The 25,694-nt window shown below is 36.7% G+C and overlaps 1 protein-coding gene across 1 annotated transcript in view; it reads left to right on the top strand.

The window, feature by feature from the left end:
* The window catches only part of SLC4A4 (solute carrier family 4 member 4), a 324,449-nt gene extending 303,482 nt beyond the window's left edge, over positions 1-20,967 (top strand). The window contains exons 20-26 of the mRNA XM_045531644.1: positions 531-603; positions 8,239-8,307; positions 10,366-10,539; positions 13,455-13,616; positions 17,037-17,133; positions 19,542-19,621; positions 20,332-20,967. Of these exons, the coding sequence (XP_045387600.1) occupies positions 531-603; positions 8,239-8,307; positions 10,366-10,539; positions 13,455-13,616; positions 17,037-17,133; positions 19,542-19,585 (619 nt within the window). The 3' untranslated portion in view covers positions 19,586-19,621; positions 20,332-20,967. The remainder of the gene's footprint in view (positions 1-530; positions 604-8,238; positions 8,308-10,365; positions 10,540-13,454; positions 13,617-17,036; positions 17,134-19,541; positions 19,622-20,331) is intronic.
* Positions 20,968-25,694: the final 4,727 nt, after the last annotated feature.

Here is a 25,694-nt window from a genome sequence, read left to right on the forward strand (position 1 = left end):
GGCTGATTCTTTTCTGGGGGCAGGTTGGGGAGGGGTGTAGGATGGGAATCATATTTGTTAAAAAGTACTTTTGTCATTGTAGATTTGGAAATTAGACTGCTGTGATTTATTGCAGTCATGAAATTTCCCTGAGCTGTTTGTTATTTAGAACGTGGGACAATGTAATATCTGTCTCCTATGAAAGAAGGTGTAATTACACAATAAGACAAGTTGTTTGAAAAATAAGGGCGTCAAAGAGGCAAGGGATTTTTCTTTCTCAATTCTAAAAGGAGCAAAAGATGTAGCACGATCACTTCTTTCTTCATGAATTCAAATAACCTATTGCAGTAGCTTTAAGACATTTTTTTTAATAGTTATGTTGAGTCTTTATGCTATTCTTGAGATTATTAATTACATGATATTGACACCTTTGCTATTTTAGCCAAAACATTGATTTGGTCAATGTATAGTCTTTTTTTTTGAAGGTGAAAAGACAAGAGCATGTTCATGAAAACAAGAGGTAGATTGGTAATCTTTTGATTTGGTTTCAGGGAACAAAGAGTCACTGGAACCCTTGTGTTTATTCTGACTGGTCTGTCAGTCTTTATGGCTCCCATCTTGAAGGTAAATATGTCAAACACTCACCTCTTCCTCCTTCTCAGAACACTGGCATCTAATTGGACATGTGAAGAGTGGGATTCCTTATGAAACATTTGCAAGATGGTCATCAGTTCTATAACACACTGAAGCAGGAGTCAAGTAGAAAGAGGACTATAAGAAACTTTTACCTTGATTTCTTTCTCATTCTTTTACCCCTTCCCTTATTATGATTTTTGCAGTTATTTGATTGAACCATATGAAATTACCAATATTCAAACATTCTGACCCATGAAAACAGCAGTTTCATGCAATTCAATCTGACCAATCTTCTTTCCCCCCAAAAAAACACCTCTTTTACCTCCTTGTCTCCTGTACGTACTTTCCTCCTTCATCCTCCATTTACTTGTACCCAAATCCTGCCCCCTCCTCCCCTTGGATTCCTGGACAACATGAGTGATTCAGGATGACCAGTTTGAAATTTTTCTCCTGTTTTTAATTATTGTTGTGCTTCTACTTTTCTTTGAATCGGAAGGCCTCATAGTCCACCAAGGGATATTAGAGTAAAATTGCTGATCTATATTTAGAATACTTTAGAAATGAACTTCTGAAGAAAAAAAATTATGTGGTAGGTTATTTAGAAATTTAAGAGTCAATATATAGGTTTGATTGATGGGATGGATATCATTGCCTAGAGAGATAAATATAAACTATGTGTGAAAACCTACTGAGAAGCAGAGAAAAAAAAAAAAAACAAAGGTTAATATATACTGCTCATAAAGTTTCCAGTTTTCTTTTGTGATGCCTTTTATTCTTTATTCTATAAACAATGTAGGCCAATTGTTGATAATTGGTATCTTATGCTTTATACCACAATACGAAGCACAAAAGTCACCCATAGACTAACAGCTATAAACAACCACTGTTAATATCGTTAAAAATTTTTCTCTGAGAATGTTTACTTCTAAACAATTCTAATTTTTAAGGTTTTTAAACTGCTCATTTAATTACACAAGTAATGGGGGCAGTACATTCTTCAGGAGATTTCAAATTATATAGCAGTAAAGACAGTGAAAAGCAAAAGCTCTCAATTTCTCTCAAATTAGCAAATTTTATGCCAATCGGATGAATTTGAGGAAAGTGGAACTGTGATATCTTAACCTATAAATAAGGCTAACTTTGCCTTCAGGGTATTTAGACTAATGTGTACGTTACGTACAAAATACCTGGTAAACTGTTAAAATATTTAATTTTTTTTTGTTTTTGTTTCTACAATGCCAATTAACTGGTTTAATTAATTTCTGACTGGATTCATGAAGAAATATGTATCTCACCTAACACATGAGGAATTAAGATTTAAAGTAACCTCTGGGAAATTATTTCTGGTTCTGTCCAGAGGGCCTTAAAAGAGTACAGAATTTGTGTTCTACAGGGACAGAGGGAAATGCATTGTCACCTCTGCCAGCACAAAGCAAGCTATGGGGCAGGTTTGCAGGTGTAGTGAGTTTCACAGCATCGAGTCCATTGCCAAAATCCTTTGTGTTCCTCAGTCGTCCTATAGATGCCACATCAACTGGTAGAAAGGCCCAGTGACAGCTTTACCTCTTAGGCAATGGAACCTCACATGGAGTGATCATTTTTAGATCATTGCAGGCAGTTGTGACCCCATATTGTGGCAGACTGTGCTAGAAATGAATTGTCCCTCTGGGTTCTCCGAAGGTGGGCTCGCGTGGCACAGCTGCAGTTTCTTTGTGGGTGCTCCTGGTTCTTCATCACTAGTGAGGGACAAACGGACAGAAACCTTCTCATCGGTTCAAATTGACTCATCACCCTCCCCGTTTTTTCTTTTCTTTTGATATTATTTCTTTTCATTAATATAGCATAAGATCTTAAAAAAGTCAAATGTGTTTGAAAGTGTGTGTGTGTGTGTGTGTGTGTGTGTGTGTGTGTGTGTGTTACAGCAAATTGGCTTTCATCCTGGAGAATCTGTCAGTTGAGTGATCACGTATGAGTCGAAGGGACAAAGAGAACAGACACTGTATGAATTGCTATTTTTAGGAAGGGATGCAAGACTCACATTTTTAACAATGCCTCTTCCTAACTGTTTTCTCACCCGGCACCCAAATAGGGCTACAGAGAAGTTAAAGCTGAAAGCCCTTTTGTTCTTTACAATGACTCTTTTTGCCTTGATATGCAAAGCACCTTAGTATTGACAGAAACAGATGAGAATGCAGAGAAAGAAGATAGATGTGAGGGATCAATGAACATAAGCTTGCTTTTCCTTTGACTTTCCTAAGGAATCCGTGCTCAGCTCACCCCCATTCAGCTGCTGGTATCCATGATTGTGGCTACTTCCCCCAGCAATGCTGGGTATAACCCAAAGAGTCTTTGTAAGAATCAGTGAAAAAGGTGATCTAGCAAACATTTTGGGGTTTTTTTGTTTTGGGTTTTTTTTTTGAGACAGAGTTTCACTTTGTTGCCCGGGCTAGAGTGAGTGCCATGGCATCAGCCTAGCTCACAGCAACCTCAAACTCCTGGGTTCAAGCAATCCTCCTGCCTCAGCCTCCCGAGTAGCTGGGACTACAGGCATGTGCCACCATGCCCAGCTAATCTTTTTTTTCTATATATATTTTTAGCTGTCCAGATCATTTCTTTCTATTTTTTTAGTAGAGACGGGGTCTCGCTCTTGCTCAGGCTGGTCTCAAACTCCTGACCTTGAGCGATCCACCCGCCTCGGCCTCCCAGAGGGCTAGGATTACAGGCGTGAGCCACCGCACCCAGCCCAGCAAACATTTTTGTTAAGCAAGGTTTTGCCCAAAATGTAGGAAGTGAAATTGTTTAGTCAATACAGTTTACAACATATTGTGGAAAACCTATGCTTAAAAACAGCAATCAAAGAGTCAAGCGTTGGCAATTGTCGCTTCCTTCCTTCAGTAAGCTAGGCTATTCCTTACTTCGGGAATCACATCTCCTGATCAAGTCAGCTAATTTCAAGCCCTGTTCCCTTCTTACCACTGAAGTTTCGTAAGTTCTGTGCATGTATCACAGATCCCTTGTTAGCTCACTAGAAAAGTCAATACAGGAAGAAGCAGACCTGAGTAAGAGTCAAGATTAACAATTAACCTTAGAATTCACACACAAAGTGGTGTCAGGGGTTAGTTGGAGGAGGAAATCTTTTTTCCTCCCCCATGTGACTGTGTGTTTATAAAGAATCAGGGTGCAGCTTCACAGAGTGGCTGTGCTTAAGAGTCTGCCTTTGACAGGAGATCAGATGAATGGGATCGAGAGAAATGTGTGACTTTTACTTGGCAAAATGAAATGGCTCAGCCCCTTCCCTGCCCAGCTCACTTCCGTGTTTGATGGTATCAGGTGGTCCCAGTGATTTTCTCCCAGGCATGAGGCTGGATAGGTAGTCGCTCCCCCTGCCTACTTATGCAAGCTTACTTTGAACATGAAGTTTATGACTTCTCCTTTGATCTCTTTGCCGAAATCTGTCTTTTATGTGGAAGAACGTAAGGAATTACAGTGCACCAGCTTTAAGTTCATGAGGATACCCCTTGACCCTGGCCGGCTACAGTCATACATGCCTCAAAGCATTGAATCTTAAGGCTGATTCAGTGCAGAGCTGTTGGGAAGCAAGAATAACTGGCTTCCCAGGCTGGCTACACTGTTTAGATCTGTGTTTCTGCAGCAGAAATATTGCCTGTTAAGCGAGTGCTTCTGTGTGGAGAAACTAGAGGAGACTGAAGAGCAGCAAAAAGATGAAAGGCAGTTCCTTGAGCTTACTTTTTGCATTTTCTGGCAAGTCTAAAAAAATAAAGATCAAGTAAGTTTCACTGCTGCTTCTGTTGCCTTTGCTTGCATTAGTTTATCTTTAACATGAAGAGTGGCCAAATTTATCTTTAAGATTTGTTTAGTGTGCTCACATGTGGAAGATATTTGTTGAGCTCCTTCCTGTAATATGCCACATCCTCTGCTCAGTACCAGGGAAACAAAGAGAAATGATAGTGATGATGATGATGATGATGATGCTTGTCATGGTAGCTGCCACTTATGGAACGTGGCATTGGATTAAGGGCTCAGCACAGATTTTTATAATTTAGTCCTCCGATGAATAAGATTTATGAAAAATACCGATAATTGTCTCTATTTTACAGATTGAGAAAAATTGTGAATAACTTGCTGAGTTACAAAGTTATTAAATAATAGAGCCAAGATTTGAACTCAGGCAGTTCTGGCACAAAGCCAATCTCATAAACCTCATGGTTTACCACCTTTTAAAATAAAACACAGTCCTTGCCTTCATTTTCATTTCCCATGAGGTGGTTTCCCCAGCTTCATTGATCCAATTTCTAATTCTCTCTTATGTGCAGAGGAAAATGGCATTTCACAAACACTTCATCATACCTCATTCCTGTTTCTTCAGTGACTGGTGACCAGAGTGCAAGGCAGCAGCTTCCTTATCAGCTTGGATTTTTAAGGCTTAAGGGAATTAGGATATTATTTTTATAACATGTTTCTGAAGATAGTTGTTGTAGCTGAAAGGGAAATACAGTAGAACTTAAATAAAACCAGGGCTTCAGGTCTGAATTTTGCAGCCATCCTTCTGGGACTGTGCCTTTGCCCCCACGATTGAGGGACCGAAGAGGGTTGTGCTGGGCAACTTCAGGCTTCTCGACTTGCCAGTCAAGGTCCTCATGATAATAATGACATTAATGCCACATGCGTCATTTATTAAATATCTATTATGAACCAGGCCCCAGACTCGATGCTTTGTGCTATTTACCATAGCCACTTTCTAGATGAGAATACTGAGGATAAGAGAAGCTAATAATTTTCTGAGTGTTACACAACTGGTAGAGGCCAGAATTTGCAACCAGGTGTGCCTGACTAATGTGCCTATGCTCTCAATCAGGATCTCGTTCTGATTTTTACTCACACACACAGAGTGACCATTATTCTGCTGGGAGATCTCACTTCTGTACTGAATTCTGTGTTGGACAACTATAGTCTACCTCTATTATTAAATTTATCCTTTTCTCACTTTTCCTTCTGGGAATAGTCAAACCCTATCAGCAAATCAAAAGGAGGTACAAGTGAAAATGAGTGGAAATGTATTCTCTAGAATTTGAAAAATCTGGTGACATGGCCTAAATATGTTAAATATCACTTTGATTTCTATCTGGTAGTAGAATCAATTACTTATTTTTTCATTGGTAGTACTTTTAATGTATTGTGATACCGATTTATAATTATGCTCTTTTGGCTCTCTTGGTATGACTGATTATTTATAAAATTTTCTTTGCATAATTTTATCACTTGGCAATTTGGGATATGCCTGTAAACCAGGTATACCTTGTATTTTTTATGTTTTAATTTCTCCTGTCTTCTTTGTAAAAATATTTACCTACTATCACTATATATATTATACTGGTTTAAGTTCCATCTTCTTAAAACACATTCTTCTTTTCCTTTCTTTGAGAAATTTCTGTTATAATAAATGATTCTATTGTGAATTTTTAAGGATTAACCTGATGTGATTCATGAACAAAATCCAATAAAAAAATTCTCTAACCCAATAATTCTGTCAAGTTTCACCAAGACTTCCATATTGGAAGATTTTTATTGAGATGTTGCACTATTGTAAACAAAATGGTGAATTTCATAAGAAATTTATTTTCACATTGAATTTGGCCCCAAATCGATTTAATAGGCTTCCTTATATGTACTGTTTCCTTTCTAACAAAGAATATTTTTTTAAAAAAATCTTCATGTCTAAAGCTATATTCCTACCCACACCCCATGCCATGCTGTGTTAATGATACCGCTGATTTTATTTTGTGGTAGATTTGGTGATCTCTGTAATCATAAATTCAGAGAGAACGGACCTAAGCACCAAGCACAGCTTTCCTTTACTTTGGCATTAGGACCACATTAGAGAAAATATTTAGGTAAGCTCAGGTGAGGGGTGCGGATAAGTCCAGGATGAACCCTTTTTGATCACTTTCTTCAAGCTGGAAAAATGCTTTGCTCAGATTCAAAAATAACTGCTGCAGGAATACTAACTAGTTTTCCATGACTGAACTATACTTCTCTTTTCCTCTCCCACTTTTCTTTCCTTACCCCCCCCAAATTAAAAATGAAACGATAAGAAAGAAAAATGGAAGACGTTTAAAAAATGAGTCAAGGCTATGAAATGGTCCCTTTGTTTTATTTGTTACTTCTTGGTAACTTTATGCAGAGGAATAGAAGCATTCATAAGGAATAGAAGCATGCACGTTCTAAGAGGAAGGCATGTGTCAGAAGTGAAGTGGCTTGAACGTGATGTGTTCACCTCCTTGTGGTGACTGTTAGGTATTGCAACACGCCCGCCTCCCTCCCACCAACACCAGCCCTCTTACCCCTTCTACGTTCTATGTCATTTATTTGTGTCTTAGCTCAAGACCAAGATTAGCTACAATAAAAGTGTTCCTCTTTTTTTGAAGAAGCATTTTATGTTTTATATAAATAAGTGTATTTATTTTACTTAAATGTAAACCATTCCTATGGCTAACCAATAACAATTGAAGACAGTCATGACACAGTTGAGAATTTAGTCATTCTTTAATAGTGGCCAAAGGGTCTCACATACAGACCTGTGTTAGACAACCACAAGGAGAGGCTGATAGAAAACGTGCTTCCCTTAATACGTGCAGTATCTCGTTAAAAATTACTCTAAAGCCATCCTAGGCTTTCTGGTTACAATAGCCTCCTTTATGTGGGTTTGGTAAGACTGGCCTTTAATTGACTTGCGGTTTTAGTATTTTAGCTTTGAAAATCCTGAAATTACTTGAACTTCTTTTCGAAATCGAAGGTTGAGAACCTTTAGTTGTTCAAATAGAAGACTTCCCAGAGACAGAACCATCCTTGATTTGCTTAGTTTCCTCAATATCAGGGACTCTTCACAGGTCTAGGAATAGATGAAATTTACAGACACATCACATTGGAGCTTCTCATTGTTAAAATACTTCGTATTAATGTAAAAGATTTTTTACTAGTGAATGCATGGAAATGTATTAATGCAGTTCGATTAGAAGTGAGTTAATCCATGTGTGTAATTAACTGCTTCCAGAGCCACATGCTCCTTTCGAGCAATGTTCTTATTAATTAGTCCTCTTAATATTCCCGAGAAGAAAAGGGACAGTCTTTTGATGCTTATTTCATTGAAAGAGGCATTTATATACCAAGCTGATAGATCATTTGGCAAAAATAATTAAGGAAAAAATCAAGGCACTTGGTCTCGAGCGAGACAACCCTCTACCTCTGTTTCTACCTCACAGTCCACACAAGCATCTGGTTTCCATAGTCATTCCTTTTAGGGAGAAAGGGAAACAGAACTTTTCCCCCCATTAATCAAAAACAAGTTGTCAAGATCATGCATGGTCGCTGTAAAAAAGCAGACATCAAATGAAAATTGAGAGTCCCTTTCACCCTCCTTCATTTATTTCTAGTACAGTTTAGAAGTTGATCAATTGAGGAGTAAAGCACACTAGTTAGAGGTCACTGTGTTATTATATCCTATGTTTTAGTTTCAGATTTAGCCTATATTTAAACGATTCCTCCCCATTACTGTTTTTCTTGCTGTTGTTTTTAACTTTTATCTGATTTTTTTTCCCTCCCTAGTTTATTCCCATGCCTGTACTCTATGGTGTGTTCTTGTACATGGGCGTGGCATCCCTGAACGGTGTGCAGGTGAGTTTTCCGTAGCAATGCAGATACAGTAGCAAGAACAGTCCAGTAATAAATCTTGAAAGAAAAGTGCTAATTATTAACTGCTGAGATTTGAAAATGCATGTATTTTCTACTTTCTCCACCATCCATGTGCTTTTTCATTTCTGATTTAATCAACATCGTTAGCTGGCGTTAACAAATATTCATATTTGTTATCAAGCATACCCATTCTTGAAATAGGCTGCTGAAAGTTATTTGACCAGGAAAGTGAGAGAGCTACAATCTTGTCTTTTTTATGTTCCTTTCTCTCTCTAATCTTTATCTGTTTGTCTCAAGAAGGACAAGTGTGCTCTTTGAGATAGTAATTGTCTGTTTGCCTTAACCCCATACACGAACAGGCTATTCTTAGTCAATTTGTTTTTCACGTGGCTGAGATCAATGATCAAAACTTTTGCACCAATAAAAGAATAAAATCAATGTGGTTTATGTACTGCTTTTGTTGAAAATTTCAGCTACTCACAACTTTGGTAAAACTTAACCCCCTTTTAAAACAAATCATTAGGGAAAAACTTTTCAAGCGACTTTGTCTTTCAATTGAGGTTTAATTTAATTGGCACCAGGAAACTGGAAGTACTTATACTGCTTTCTGGCACCTTGTTAATTGTAGCCTTGTTTAGCACTTAGTGATGTTTTAATGGGAAAAGACTGCATGTTCTGTGAATATCATAAGAATTTATTTGAATCCCTTCAAAATAGTCCTTGTTTTCACTTACTGTATTTAGATTAATTTGATTTTAGAGTCAGATAGAGCTGGGCAAGTGGCTACTGTACTTTTCTCTGTTTAGGTCCATTGTGTAGAGTTTTTCACCATTTGGATATTTGTTACAAAATATAAGGTGGTTCCTTGCAGAGTGGACTAGGTGAATGTGAGTGTGGATTTATTTGTGCCAATGAAACTTTTGGCAAGTATACATTTGATTCCCCTAAATGGAAAAATACAAAACTAATGTGGCCCCCACACTAATAGAGTTTATTTTCGTTTTCCCCTTAATGACCTGATCTAGATCAGAAGTTTGATTCTGTGTCTTCTGGGGGCTTTATTGGTTGGAATTTAGTCCATGTTTATACAGTTAAAAAGAAGGGGGAAAAAGCAACCACATCATAATGATGGGAAAAAACAGCCATGCTAAGGGGACAGTTAGTGGCTTTCTTAAATTCTGCGGTGCGATGCCCCCTAACGGCATTTCTCTTTTTCTTACTTTTCTTTTGACTTTCCCTCTTTTAGACCTTTTTGGCAAGATTTGATTTAGCAAGAAATTTTGTAACCTAATGTTTATAAATGAGAAAGCCAGTCAAAAACGGCTGTCGAGGGAGGAAGAAAACCTTTTTAATAGGAAATCACTCTAGAAAAGATTGTGCTGGTTGGCTTTTATACCTCTCTTTTACCTCCAGAGAGAAAATATCGATATTATTCCAGACTTCTTATCACATAATTATTCAATTCAACAGCTAGTTACTGAGTATCTTTCATTGAAAGGTCCTATGATAGATTCTTAAATATCATCCCATTCATCATCATCAATGTCAACATAATAGTTATTCTTTGAAGCACAGCACCTGGTACATCGATGCTCAATATTCATCTCAATACCTGTTTTTACATGACCTCTCTTAGATTCAGATATCTCATTCTTTATACCCTGAAACTCACTGTAATATTCATGTGGCATTTCTCTGAAAAGAAACGGTAATACGTTGCCAAATGTAGGTTGTGCCATAGGTAAATAATATGGAATTTATGAAAATATAATTGCATTCCCATTTTCAAGATGGACACTGCCTTTCTATCCTTAAAACATCCCTGAAATGTATATGATGCATAGTATCATTAGAAGACCTATGCTTTACTCTGCTAGACTACATTTCTGCATTCCCTGACCAGGAATTTGTCCTCTGAAAAGGACACTGCTTACCTAAATTATAGAATATAAGGCATTAGTGGTTGGTTAGTCCTAGTGGAGATGACTTTGTCAGCTCTTGAATTAATGCAGTTGGACTCTCCTCCCCTTTCTTTCCCAGTTCATGGATCGTCTGAAGCTGCTTCTGATGCCCCTGAAGCATCAGCCTGACTTTATCTACCTGCGTCATGTCCCCCTGCGGAGGGTGCACCTGTTCACCTTCCTGCAGGTGTTGTGTCTGGCCCTGCTCTGGATCCTCAAGTCAACTGTGGCTGCCATCATCTTCCCAGTCATGGTAGGGATTCCTTTCATCAAACCTACTCACGAGGTTGTACGGACACCATGTTAGCGTTATATGGAAAACATACGTGATTTTTATGTGTGGTTCCAAATTTTTCCACTTTAGACCTCATCACTTTGATCAGTTGTAATTGAAGTTTCCCATGCCCATGGTTATCTGGGATGGACTTTAGAATCAGGCTCATCTAAGTTCAGATACCCACTCTGGCCAGTGAACCTCTTTGGGCTGCCATTAACCCATCAGTAAAATGGGGAGGCACCATGATTGCTATTCTGAGCATCAGCAAATATCCATTGCATAGCACAGTGCCTGACACATAGTAGACACCAGTGCATGTTAGTTATTTTAAAATGCCGTTGTACAGTAGAGTCAACCTAAATAAGGACAATTTCAGTTCAGATATAGAAGTGTTTGGCAACTTATGAGAAATCATCCAGTGCATTAGAAGCAATGGAGTGAAAAGTTCACCTTTTGAATTTCTTGTGGTTTACGTCATGCTAGGTTTAAGGCTAAGGCTGGACTCTCTGTCCTTGCCATGGTATGTTGAGATGCAATGTAATGCAACTTACATCTCACTCTGAATGACAAGAGAAAGAAGGGGAAAAGGAAATGCAAGCTCTGTATTTGGCTTCATTATTGAATTTTATACTTTACCATAATTATTCCCTTCTTGCAAAAAAATTGCACATACATACACTTAAAACAAGTCACAGAGGCAGTCTTTGGGTTTATTCTGTCTCCCCTACAGCTTTGGAAACAGAATTTCCAAACATTTACCACATTTTATTTTTCATAAAATTCCTCTTACTCTTAGCCAGAATTATTATTTTATTTTATGTATATTTGTTGTTTGTAATTTTTTTCCCCCCAAGGATACAGGGAAAAATGGTATGAAATACCAGTGATACTTAAGTCAGATTTTTTTTCTTAATTGTTCCTTATGTCTCTTTTTTATTCTTAAACTATATTAACCTACTGAAAAATACACTGAGTGTGAGGAATGACCCCCATTTCCCTATAAATATTGTCTACATACCTACTACTTTTGCTAAAACCAGGAAAAATGAAGTTAGGCCAGGATAAATTTAAAATATATCCAGTAAATCACTTACTGATTGTGCTAAATAATAAAAAATACTTTACTTTTATAAAGTGTTTTTTATCTTTTCAGAGCTCTTATTTGGTCACAAAATAATCCTGTAATAGTCGTAGGGCAGATGTTATTAATTTCTCTAGTAGATAAAGAAACTGACCTATAGAGAGCATGACGTGAACGACAACAACCATTTCATTTAAGGCAGGCTGGGACCCCATAGCGTGCTGCATATCAGTTTTACTGTCAAGCAAAGACATCTTTAATGTACCCTCAGAAGTTACTCTGCAAGAACAATTCATAGAACCAAAAACACAGAGCTCAAGAATACTGGTTTTGCAAACATATGAAAAAATACTCAACATCTCTAATCATCAGGGAAATGCAAATCAAAACCACAGTGAGATACCACTTAACTCCAGTGAGAACGACCTTTATCAAAACGTCCCATAACAATAAATGTTGGCGTGGATGCGGAGAGACAGGAACACTCATACACTGCTGGTGGGACTGCAAACTAGTGCAACCTCTGTGGAAAGCAATATGGAGATACCTTAAACAGATACAAGTAGACCTACCATTTAATCCAACAATCCCATTATTGGGCATCTACCCAAAAGAACAAAAGACATTCTATAAAAAAGACATCTGCACCCGAATGTTTATAGCAGCACAATTCACAATTGCAAAGATGTGGAAACAACCCAAGTGCCCATCAATACATGAGTGGATTAATAAAATGTGGTGTATGTATACCATGGAGTGCTACTCAGCTATAAGACATAATGGGGATATAGCATCTCTTACATTTTCCTGGATAGAGCTGGAACCCATTCTACTAAGTGAAGTATCCCAAGAATGGAAAAACAAGCACCACATGTACTCACCATAAAATTGGTTTCACTGATCACCTAAGAGCACATTTAGGAATAACATTAATCGGGTGTCGGGCAGATGTGGGTCAGGGAGGGGATTGGGTGTATACCTACATAATGAGTGCGATGCGCACCGTCTAGGGGATGGACATGCTTGAAGCTCTGTCTTGGGGGGGCAGGGGCAATATACGTAACCTAAACTTTTGTATCCCCATAGTATGCTGAAATAAAAAAAAAAAAAAAAAAGAGAATACTGGTTTTGGAAGCAGACAATTGGAACCCTTTGTTTTCCTCCTTTATCTGGTTTCATGATCCTAGGTAATATCCTTAATGTCTCTAAACTTGCCGCTGTGGTGAATTAATGAAATAATATTGCCTAAGCGTTTAGCACAGTACCTGGCACGTGGTAAGTGTTCAGTTCATAGCAGCGGTTGAAGCAGCCAATAAATGAAGTGGTCTGTGCATACTCACACACTACCTCGTTGCTAATACTTTGAAGAGGTCTTAGTGTACTGTGTCCTGTACAGATATACTTGATTTTCAAAAACCTGCATAATGTTTTAATTTTGAATGCTTAGGAATCATATGCAGGCTATCTTTTGCCTTTAAACTTTTAGTTATTTTATTTAAAATCTGACATGGAAGGAAGTGGTTTTGAAAAATAATCCTGTCACGTGAAAATCCCAATTGACTGTGATCATACATTTCAGTGAACCAAACAGAGTGAGTTTCAGCGGAGACTTTTATAAGACAACTTTTCCCCAGGAAGAAAATGATCGTGGCCCACCAAGTATAAGCCAGTACAGTTAGGATGAGTTCTGCCACCACACGCTAGCCTTGTGCAAAATAGGTTGCTGCTGACTTTGACAGGGCAGTATCAGTACTCACCGTGACTTCATCTAACGTGGTTTCTTTCACACTGTTCGTGTTTGTTCTTTCAGATCTTGGCACTTGTAGCTGTCAGAAAGGGCATGGACTACCTCTTCTCCCAGCACGACCTCAGCTTCCTCGATGATGTCATTCCAGAAAAGGACAAGAAAAAGAAAGAGGATGAGAAGAAAAAGAAAAAGAAGAAGGGAAGCCTGGACAGTGATAATGACGATGTAAGGAACTTTCCAAAATTCCACAGTAAAGCTAGTTTAAAGAAACAAATGTGAAAAATGTCATTTTTTTATACCTAATGTGAGATGGAGGGCCAAGTTCTAAAACTGGTTCTCTGGCCATGTGACCTATTACTCGTTTCACCTCCCTTTGCCCTTTATTTTCTCTCTTTGGTTTTTTATATTTTCTGAAGCTTTTCTGTAACCATTAATACACTAATAATGACCTAATGACTAATAAATAACTTCTAAAAAATTCTTAAAACCCACCACATTTAAAGAACTTTGATCTAGTAGACCTAAAAGAAGTTTGCTTAGTAATTCCGTAAGATGTATTTTGTTTGCCATTGATAATTCAGGATTTCTATTTGAGATAATAACTCAATTTTATATAACTTTGAGCCTAAGGTGGACAGATGTCATTGTCTTACCTCCTGTGATCTATTTATCTATTTGAGTAGGCTCTCGGCCAGAGATCTGTGCTGTTATACTATACTAGCTCTGTATTTATACTAACATGATTTGACACTATTTTTCCATAACTTTTCAATAAAAGGGGAAGGGAATCGGAGTTTGAGGTCTTTTTACAAAATTATAATCAGTGTCATAGTCCAAATGGTCCTCCTGCATTAGGTGGTTAAGTTGCGAAATAAATTTTTTGCCCATTTTTTTAGGAAACCATTCACAGAATACAAATGCTCCAGTTAGAGATTCATAATCAGTGCTGGCAGGAAAGCTGGGACTTGTTTTTCTTTAACACACACACAGCACACATACAGCTTATCCCAGTAGCCATTTGAAAAGATTGCCAAGATAACATTTTCCATTGTTTTTGGATTTTACACAGTGCAGTATCACAAATTATTTTTGTGTGTGTCATCACCCAGTCTAAAGTAGGAATATAATTAATTTTTAGTGTCTAGTCAGTGCTTAATAACTTTGATTGATCATGCATACCTCATCCTTAATTGTCTTAACAGCTCTTTAAAGTGTTTATTTTTGTTCCCATTTTACAAGTGAGGAAATTTAGACTGAGAAATGTCCTTTTAAAATTTTTTTCAGCTTTATTGAGATATGAGTGACAGACAAAATTGTATATATTTAAGGTATACAATGTGATGCTTTAATATATGTATATCAGTCAATTTTCTAAATGTGCACAGCCATAGGTGGCAAAGCCAAAACTCTAATCCAGGCCTTTCTGGTTATGTCCAAGTGATCAGGCTGTCTGATTGTATTGTTTTTGTAGAACTTGGAAACAGTAGAGTGAAAGAAGCAACAGACAGAATTGGATTTCACATAAATTGATCCAATAAGAAAAAGACTTAATATATGAGGCACATTTAGCTAAAGTCAAAGGGAGGTTTTGTGACTGTCATCATCCGCCTGCAATGCGAGCAGGTGTATAGATTTTCTGTGTCCAAAGATGACAGAAAAATAGAGAATGTGTTTAAACTGCAGCAGAGATTAAGATGCAGTATTAAGAAGAATGATGTGTTTACACATTGAATAGACATCAAAATTTGAAATGAATTTCTGGACCCCTCTAGACCAGAAAAAAAAACTAAAACGGTTGCCTGAAATATTAAGGTAATTAAAGCAGTATTTTGTCTTGAATTTTCAAAACAGTTACCTCCGTTTATGTACATGGATGCCAAAGTTAAAATTCATGACACATTATGAATGTACGAAGTCATATTATGGAATCCTCTCCTCTAATTGTTTTAAGAAAAAATAATAAAATATCAACTTTGGGGAATGTTTTAAATTTACTGCTTTCCAATGGCAAAAGTTGGATCGGATGAGCTCCTGGGAATTTTTTTTCTAATTCTTAGGTATGATTTTCAACAAATCATATTTTATTTAAATAATACTAGTCTTTTATTCATCTTTACCATTTTTAGCTTCATATTCCCAGCAGATTTCTTGAAGATAATGTGTGGAACTTATTTTTTTTTTTTCCTTTTCCTCTTCCCTACCCCATCCCTACCAAAATAAACAAACACGCACATTAGTTCCTAGGCAGTAAATCCCACCGGGCACTTTCGAGTGCATCTGTGCAGTGAGCTCTATGTGTTGAGCCCATTCTTTGGGGGCTCTACGTTTGGAAGGTGGCTCTCCCCATGTTCAGCAGATACTCGTATGGTGTGGGGTCCATGGATACAAGGAGCCATGCTGGGACATGGAACTTACAGTTCTAATGTTGATGAGGCAGAAGTAGTGACAATTACTTCGCCAACATTCTGAGCCATTCACAGTCATTTTTGAACCTGCCTGGTAGGCTGTGATTAAGGATTGGCTGACAGCCTGTGCACCCATACGTGCTATTGTTTTGGAAAATGTTTGAAATACTGTAACAGGACTTATTGTTGACGTTCCCATAAAGGTAGGTGCAGGTGGCATCTTCATTTTTCTTTCTTTTTTCAATTTAACTGCATGATCTTAGTTCTCTAAAAGGCTATGAATAGCTCATTACCCTCTTTAGATTCATCCTAAAGGAATTTTTAGTGTGAGTAATAGGTTTTATGTTAAGATTTTTTTTTTATTTGACCCCATGTTCTTATATTTTTCTTTCAACTACAGGTTGTCTCCTTGGTACTTTCAGTTAAGAGATGAGTTGGATCTTTTCAGTCCAAACATAGAGTTGAATTTAATGTAGTGATTTTTTTTTTAAAGTTAAATAATGATCCTGTGAAAATCTGTTACATTTTGGGCTATGTGGCTTGTTCTTTAGGTAGCCTGGTTTTATCATTTTATTCTGGTTATGATTCTCTGCTTATCTGGCCATCGTAAGCACCTTACTTTTGATTTTATTTTCTTATAATTTGCTTACATTTTCAAATATCTTTGGCACAAGCAAATTGAAATGAACCATTAACCATAAAATAGTGTTTGACAGAGTAAGGGAGGAAGGTTTATTTTCGTGTCTATGCAGAGGACTCCTTGATGGTAGATGTTAAAAAAATCTTCTGCTTGCTTTGGAAGGAAAGATGGGGCATGATTTTCCTGAAGATGGAATCAGAGAGCATTAACGAAATAAGAATTTCAAGACTGTATTATAGTTTAGGAAGTTTCCTAGATTTAATCTCTTTTCACATTGAGATCATCCACTGCACACATGGGCAACCCAGAAATTTTTGCTGATTGAGGATCAAGCTTATGGAAAGCTTTGCAATTCGGCTGTAGTGATCTGTATTTGGTGTGGTTCTGCTTAATCCCATTAAATCAGAAGAGAGGAAAACAAATGTGAGGGGGAGCAGTGGTATAGAATTTGAAAAGCTGGCAAACTGGAAATGATCATATCTAAAGCTTTTCTCCTTAATATCATGTAAATGATAATATGATAGGTTTGATCAATGCTGGGAGGTAGGATGGCCTGTATGATAAAAACATTCTAAGCACTGTTGTACATTTTTTTCACAGTCTGACTGCCCATACTCAGAAAAAGTTCCAAGTATTAAAATTCCAATGGACATCATGGAACAGCAACCTTTCCTAAGCGATAGCAAACCTTCCGACAGTGAGTAGAACTAACCTCTTGCTTGCTTGCTTGAATATGATTTGCACTTGCAGAGAAAAAACTTTAGAACTATCATCTACATTAACTTTCCCTCTATTTTGTCTTTCGTTTTTTCTATGTGAAGATTTACACTTAATTATTATAATAATTCATTGTTACGTACCCCAAGCTTCACCCTTAACTTCTTCCTTTTATCCATAATCTTTTAAATTTTTGTTTTGTTTTAAATTTTTGTTTGGTAGTTTTTTCTCTTCCCCAAATCACTACCAGGTTTTCTTTTTTTTTTTTTTCCCCAGTTGCTAAACTTGTAACCATGTTTTAAATTGATTTTTCTTTTTTTCTGCTGGTATTTAGAGTTGCAGCTTATAGTACTACATCACTGTCTGTTACTGTTTGTCTTCCTTAGGTTTCAACCAATGACCAAATCAGCTCAAAAGAGAAATTCCATCATGAGTCTCTCAATGATCAATTAATCAATTGTTAATATTGAGAATTTGGAATAATTATTTTCAATTAAACCGGCAATCATAAAATATTAGCACAACTTTCTAGGTATAACTTTAAGATATATGCATTTTCTTCCTAATCTCTTCATTCCCCTTCTGCTCTTTCAAAATCGGCATTGTAACTGCACTCATCTTTCAGGGATAATAGCCTGGTGGCTACAGTGTAATGGTTTGTCACATGTCATCTTTTCTTCTGTAAATTGAGTTAACCTGTCACTTGAAAAGGGGGAAAACCTCTATGGTAACATTAGAGAACATCTCAAGCTTTTCCAATGGCGGTTAGCAATTGCTTCCCAAATACTTTCCACTTTGTGTTCTCATATGAAGAAAATGCATTCTTTTGATTCAGGTGTACGTCAAAGTATACTGATCTGTTATAGGACAAAAGAGAGTTGAGACACTTTTATTTCTATTTGACAGTGCTACCTCAACTTTAATAGGTTACTGTTACCAAGAAAAGTTAGAAATGAGTATCAATGAATGAAAATGGGTATATTAGTTACCAATTATTGAGTAACAAATTACCATAAAACTTGACAGCTTAAAGGAACAAACATGTATTTTCTTGCAGAGTCCCTGACATTCTGAAATTTAGGAGTGACTGATTTTGGTCGTTCTGGCTCAGGGTCCCTTAGGAAATTATCATCAATTTGTCAAGCTGTCAGCTGGGGCTGAGTCTCTAGAGACTTGATTGGAGCTGGGGACCTGCTCCCAAGCTCACTCCTGAAGCCCCTGGCAGGGAGTTGCAGTTCCTTGGCTTGTGGGTGTCACTATTGTGTCCCATAGTATGGCCCCACAAAGCAGTGACAAAAAAAGAAATCAGGACAGAAGCTGCAGTCTTAGAACTGAGTCTTAGAAGTGACAGACCATCCCTTCTGCCATATTCTGTTGGCCTTACAGACCAACCCTATTACAGTGTGGGAAGGAATTTCACAAGGACATAAATAGCAGGAGACAGGGAACATTGGAGCCCATCTTAGGTTGGCCACCAGACTGAGTTTAAAGAACAAATAATCAAAGCAGTCTTACCTTGGATGTCCAATTTGTAACCTATAACTTGTAACTGAGGCTAATTTCTACTTACTCCTATCAGTGGGATGTGGTTAAGAATTTCTTTTTGAATCGAAGCTCCCCAAACCATGTTCTGACTTTGTTTTTTACCTCTAGGTCATTACTAGCAATAGGAGACCGCGACATACATATGACCAGCCTGTATGTCTTCTGTTGGCATGGTAACCTGGTATAGCCCCTTCTAAGTACAATGGAAAATCTACTTTTAAAAAAATCATCAGCCAGAATTTGGGGCTTATGAAAAAAGTTTACGTGCCAGTTGTTCTTCATCCTCTTAAAAATCCTTTAAAAGGATAAATTACAAGTTGATAAATTAGAAGTTTACTTAAGCAAAAATACACATGATCATTTTGACTGAAATATTTCCTAATGGCATATTAATTTTTATAATCTACGAAAGAACAAAAGTGATAGAAGTAGAGTGGCAGCATAAGTAAGTACTGTTTTTTTTTTTTTTTCTCCATAAATAACAGCAGGACAAATTTGTGAAGGCTGGATGTGGAAGGAAATCTAAGAACAAGCCTTATACGTTAAGAAGAGAGCTGTCACCCTCTAAAAATGATTCCCTTCTTACCCTTCTCACTGAAAAGATATCCATGGCCCATCCCAGAAAATGTAAAATAAAGGAAACTAAGTGATTTGGGCTTCACCACACTACACTACTTAGCGTCTTAGCCTGATACATTGTTGATTGAAATGTCTAAACTTATCTTTCTTACCCTTTCCAGTTGTGAAAAATGCATCAATTTTCATGAAGATTTTTATTTTCACTCTAAGTTTATACTTTACCAAAGACCTACTATTTATGATTTAAACATTTTTTTTCCCCAGGGGAAAGATCACCAACATTCCTTGAACGCCACACATCATGCTGATAAAATTCCTTTCCTTCAGTCACTCGGTTTGCCAAGGTAAAGCAGAGCCCAAGGTTTTTACGTGGTTCTGTGGGATGTTTGCCCCACAGAAATGTAGTTAACGGTGGGTTATTGGCAGAACTTCTTTACCCAATGACCAAAACTGGTCCCAGATTTTACTGGTCAAAAGCATCCTAAGAGACACACTTACTCCTAGGAAAAAAAGTTGGAATCTTTCAATAACATTACGTTACAGCCCAGGATCAACCATTAGCTCCTGTAATTTCAGTATCATCCCTGATTTATAAGGGTAACTGGTGCTTCCTGGCAGCTGTCCTTCTAGTAGTTTCCTTGCGTCTCAATAAGACTCTAGAGATTTCAGGTCCTACTTGATTCTCAAAGCAGTGAAATCTCTGAATGTTTTCAGCATGTCAGTCTTTTTGTCCTTTAATTTCTGACAGTATTACCCACCTGGTAGTCCCTCTTCTCGTTTTTGGTTTGGTTTTGTTTCAATCTCGGCATGAAATCTTATGAAATTTTTACTTGAATTTCTTGATTCTGTTGGTACCTTCCTCCCATTGAAAAATGTTTGTTTTTGTAAACACAGGGAAGAGATAAGTATTAAAAGAGAATAAGAATGACACATTTGACTTCTGTCCAGGGCATAAACATTTGACAGATGATAAAAGATACCTGATTTACTTAATGTTTCTTTTCTTTTCTTTCTCTCTCTCTTTTTTTTTTATTTTTTTTTAATTTTTCTCTAGTCCTCCTAGAACTCCAGTAAAAGTTGTGCCTCAAATTAGAATAGAACTTGAGCCTGAAGACAATGATTATTTCTGGAGGAGCAAGGGAACAGAAACTACATTGTAACCTGTTTGTCTTTCTTGAAACTGACAGTTTTGTTGTTAATGTTCTTGGGGTTTTTTTGTCTGGCTGTTTGTTTATTTTTTAACTTTTGTTTCAGTTTTTGGTCACTGGCCAAATAATACAGCGCTCTCTCTCTGCTTCTCTCTTGCATAGGTAAAATCAAGACACTAGTGTACCGTTCCTTAAAAACAGCATCTGAGCAATCCATCCCCCTTTTGTTCCTAAACTTTCAGATGTGTCCTCTGACAACCAAATTCCTGTATCACTCGAGACATGCACAGACCTGTCCTTTTCCTCTATTAAGCAGGGGACAAAAGTATTAAGGATTTTACAAACACCTTTTATTAAAATATTGAAAGAACTTACAACTTTAGCTTTGGAGCTATGCTAACTGGCTTGTCTTTGTCTGGTAGAACAAACCTTGACCTCCAGACAAAGTCCCTTCTCACTTACAGAGCTCTCTGACCGGAAAAAAAAGTGCTGCTATTCTAACTTGCTCTTGCTTGTAAACCCTAATCTTAGAGTTATCAAAAGAAGAAAACTAAAGGTACTTCACTCCCTATAGAGAAACCATTGCCATCATTGTAGCAAGTGCTGGAATGTCCCTTTTTCCTATGCAACTTTTTTTAACCCTTTAATGAACTTATCTGTTGAGTATATTGAAGAATATTTTTCTTCCTAGATTTTGTTGTTTAAATTATGGGGCCTAACCTGCAACTTATTTTTTGTCAATTTTTAAAACTTTTTTTTAATTACTGTAAAGAAAATGAATTTTTTCCTGCAGCAGGAAACATAGTTTTGAGTAGTTCTACCTCTTATTTGTAGCTGCCAGGCTTTCTGTAAAAATTGTATTGTATATAATGTGATTTTTACACACACATACACAAACACAAATACACAATCTCTAGGGTAAGCCAGAAGGCTAGATCAGATTAAAAACACCATGTTTCTAAGGATCCATTTTTCCCTTTCTTTAAAAGAAATTTAACTGTTCAATGAAGGAGACTGAGGGAGAAGAGATAAACTCCTATGTAATGGGAATAACTCATGTTCTGGTAACAGTAGTATTTGGGTACAGATGTTGATTGTATTACCATGTCAATGTTCTATGCAGTATTGTTAGACAATTGTTTCATTTTGAAGTATTTGTGTGTTTGTGTATGTGCTCTGTGTGTGGCTGGTGCACATATGTGCAAAGTAAAAAAGAGGAAAGAGTGACAGTAGGCAAAGGGCAAAGTTGTCAAGTCTCTTGTGCCAGTTTTCATAAAAACCAAACCACATGTGGAAAAATCCATCAGGGGTCCAAGAAATTTACCATTATGCAAATGAGGGTAAATATATTTTATTACCCACATTGTCAGTCACCATTATTGATACAATAGCTCATAGCCCATTGACACATCTATAAAGTGTTGCAGGATTGCAGATAGATCTGCAGAGGTAGATGTGCATATACTTTTCACAGTGCTCTCACACACACGTTTTTAGGATGCAAAGGCAATTATTCTTTGAGATTGGGACATTTAGAATATATTTGTGTACATATAAATGTATGTGTGTTTCAAAGTACCATATTGAAAATTAGACCTTTATTAAACAAATTTAACAGGGTATTTAAATGTAATGTCTTGAACAGGTACATTATGTATTGTGAATGTATGTTAAAAATAATATTTTAATGTTGAATCTATAATTTTGGATTCATGTAACGACAGTTGTACTATATCCTAACTATAACTGATTGTAGGAGGAGTACTAGAAGCAGAATGAAACCATTTATTTTGGTTTTATGATGTGTACTTATTGACTCCCACTCATTTTTACATTAACTAAATTATAAATCTGTCCTTGACATTTTGATCATAAAAAATTTTATTATCCAGAGTTAGCTGTTACTTTGCAGTATCTGATAATCTTAAAACTTAATTTTACACAAATTAGACATAAACGACCCTAATTTTGTCATTAAAATGGTAGTGGAGAATTACATATTATTGCGTTAAAATCTCACATGCCAAATGTTGGCATCACATTTGTATCTAGAGCTATCCTCAAAATGATTATTCTACACAATCTAGTTTTCTGTTACTCTAATATAGAGCTATATGAGAACTTTCCCCTTTGATTACTAATAGAAGCATCAATAAAATGTTTTAAAACCATGCGTAAAAATTCAGCCTAACCTATGATTTTGTTAAAGACATTTATGTTTACTTTTATAAAAGCTCTAGATATAATATATATTTTTTTCTGATCACAAATCAAGTATTTCCAGATTCATGCCTCCTCCATACCTTTCAAAGAATTCCTGAAGCAACTTAGCTCCCCATTGAGCTTTAGGTATAATAGCTGTAAAAGCTCTCTGCACCTCCATTCATCATCTGTATTCCGTGACAGAAGGCTGGTGTTCATGACACGAACGCAGAATAGTACCTTATATTCGCTAACTAAACAGGTAATATCAAACCCTCTCAGTGTTTACCGGAACCTAGGGAAGTTTTTAAAAAAATCATTACTTTCAAAGGAACTGACATAGTTACCGAACTAACAAGCAAAACCTGAGGTCCACGTAGAGCCCCCAAATTATCTATATTTTAACTGAATTTACTCAGTGATGAAGAACTGGACAGATTTTAGGGTGGTTTTGTTTCTATGTAAACTGGACACAAATTACAACAGTAAATTTTTTATAAAGTGTTTCTCCCTTCCCCCCTGATATGCATTGGGAGGTAAAAGATTCCAGTTGCTTGAAGTAAAGGCTAAGCACAATCAGAGTTTGTTAACCAGAACTCCTGTTTGTGGTTGTAGAAACTTAACTGTTGGAATGAAAGCCATGACTAGGCCAAGCGTCTGCCTTATCAGAGGAGCATAAATGCCTCTGCTTTTGTGTTTGAGAGAAAATCTCTTGGGAACACTGTTTTCCTTGATGAAATTCACTCTTCTCTAGTGGGAGAAATGACTACTTGGAATCCTAATTGTTTTGTGTGCCATAGGCAGGAATGTTTCTTCCTCTTCTTCAGTCAAGGTTGGGGAGGGGACTTAGGACTTTAGGAAGGAGGCAAACAAAAGCCTCCCTCCTCTGCAGCCCACCTGAAGGAATGGGGGAAAACAATTGTCTGCTGTCAGTAATTCAGTTTGTGTGTATTTTATGCACATGCACCAACCCACACAGAGTGAATCTTTTATCAGCTATCTATTGATGTTTATTAGAGAATGATTGTCTTCCAAGTTTTTGGGTTCTTTTTTTTAAAACTGTGTTAAAGTACTTGAAATGTATTGACTGCTGACTATCTTTTAAAAACAAAACAAAACCATTTGAGCTGTATTACAGAGGTTGACATTGTTCAGGGATGGGACAAAGCTTTCTTCAATCCTTTTCATACCACTTAATGATTTTGGTGCAGGAACCTGAGATTTTCTCATTTCTATCCCATGATAGTTAACATCTGCTCTTCACAGCGTGAGCATGAAGCCCAGTGGCACCAAGTGGCTGAATGTAATCAAGTGATATTTCATAGCACTTCACTACCTGAAGGGCCTTGGGAATTTTCAGATGATGATTTCATTGAGCTTCATTGCAGCCTGAAATTAAAAAAAAAAAGTTTTGTAACATATGCTAACAGTCAAGTTGCATTTTGACCAGAAATTTGGATATGTCCTATTTCTTGGCTCATTTCATTGTGCTCTATGGGTACTTACAAGAATCAAGAATTTTGTTTCCTAGACAAATATTGCAACTCAGGGCTAAAGTCATCCAGTGAAACTTTTAGAGCCAGAAGTAACTTTGTCCCAGTCCTACGATGTGAAAAGAGTGAATAGTTGCCTCTTTTTAGCCATTTTCATGGCTGGTACATATTCGTACACATTACTTTTCAGAATCAATACGCACTTTCAGATATTCTTATTTTTATTCTCTTAAGTCTTTATTAACTTTGGAGAAATGATGCATCTTTTTATTTTAAATGAAGTAGATCAACATGGTGGAACAAAATGATAAAGAACAGAAAACATTTCAATATATTACTAATAATTTTTTCCAATATAAAACCTAAAATTCCTATAACATTATAGTATTTTACAGTTTTATGAAGCTTTCTATTGTGACTTTTATGGAATTAAGAGATGAAGAAGATGAGATATTTTAGCATTTATATTTTTCAAAATTATATGTATACTTAAAATAAAGTAACTTTATGCATTTATGAGCGTCAAGTGCTTCTGTTCAGCTCTTTAAATAATTGTCAAATGCCTATATTATTTTACTTCTTTCGGTGCTGCAAGGAAAACAAAGATGAGTAAATCAGAATTCCCATCCGTAGATTGCTTTAATCACTCCAGGCAGGAGGATAAAATAAGTATCCACACTTTGTAAAATAAGAGATTGTAACAATTTCTATATAAAGATTAATTAAGCGCTATTATGCAAGAATTCAAAGCAAGAAAAAATATGTTCAACTAAGAACAATGGGGATGGTTTTATTGAGAAGATAGTATTGTCTTTCTTCTTTTATAAAGTTAGTGAAATTTACACTACCATTTTCTTCAATCCAGGATAATGTATATGGTCAATTCTCAAAGCAAAAAAAACCTAAGCATAATAAGCACTTATTAGGAAATAATGACTCAAATGAACAGAATCCTGGGATGGTTTTCCACAGATGATTCATTACATACACTTCAACTGGGCCTATCCAAGCTTTCGTGTAATATTCAAATTCTCTAGGAAACTTCATTTCAGCCCTAAGCTGTAACCAGAGAGTGGTGGTGGTGGATGGGTAGGGAGCAAGTAATAGAAGGGATAAGAAATAACTGTCAGTAGCAGTAAAAAGTTACAGTGGAAAAACAGAAATAATGAGGCAGTGACGTTGGGTGCAACAATCTTTCCATCTGGAAACCTAACATAGAGGTGATAACTCTGAGCATCCTGGTGGTAATGGTGATAAGGGGCAGCAGAGAATGGGACTGGGGTTTTATCACTGAGCTGGAAAAAGCAGCAGAAGCTACATTCAGAATAGATTATAATATGAGAGAATTTGGTTAATTCTTCAACATACCCACAGACAATGCATTAAATATTGCCATGCATAACACTGAGTCAAGAAATTAGGTTCAAATTATATTTAGTATATTTTGATAAAGAGTATACTTTTGCATGTAGTTTTTGCATTTCAGCAACTCTTTGTTAGGCTCCCTGGCCTACCTGACCCACCAGAGAACTAGATGGTACAACACAGAACCCTCTGAGCTAACAAACCATCTG

This window comes from Lemur catta, chromosome 19 (genome assembly GCF_020740605.2).
Source record: "Lemur catta isolate mLemCat1 chromosome 19, mLemCat1.pri, whole genome shotgun sequence".
NCBI classification, from domain to species: domain Eukaryota; kingdom Metazoa; phylum Chordata; class Mammalia; order Primates; family Lemuridae; genus Lemur; species Lemur catta.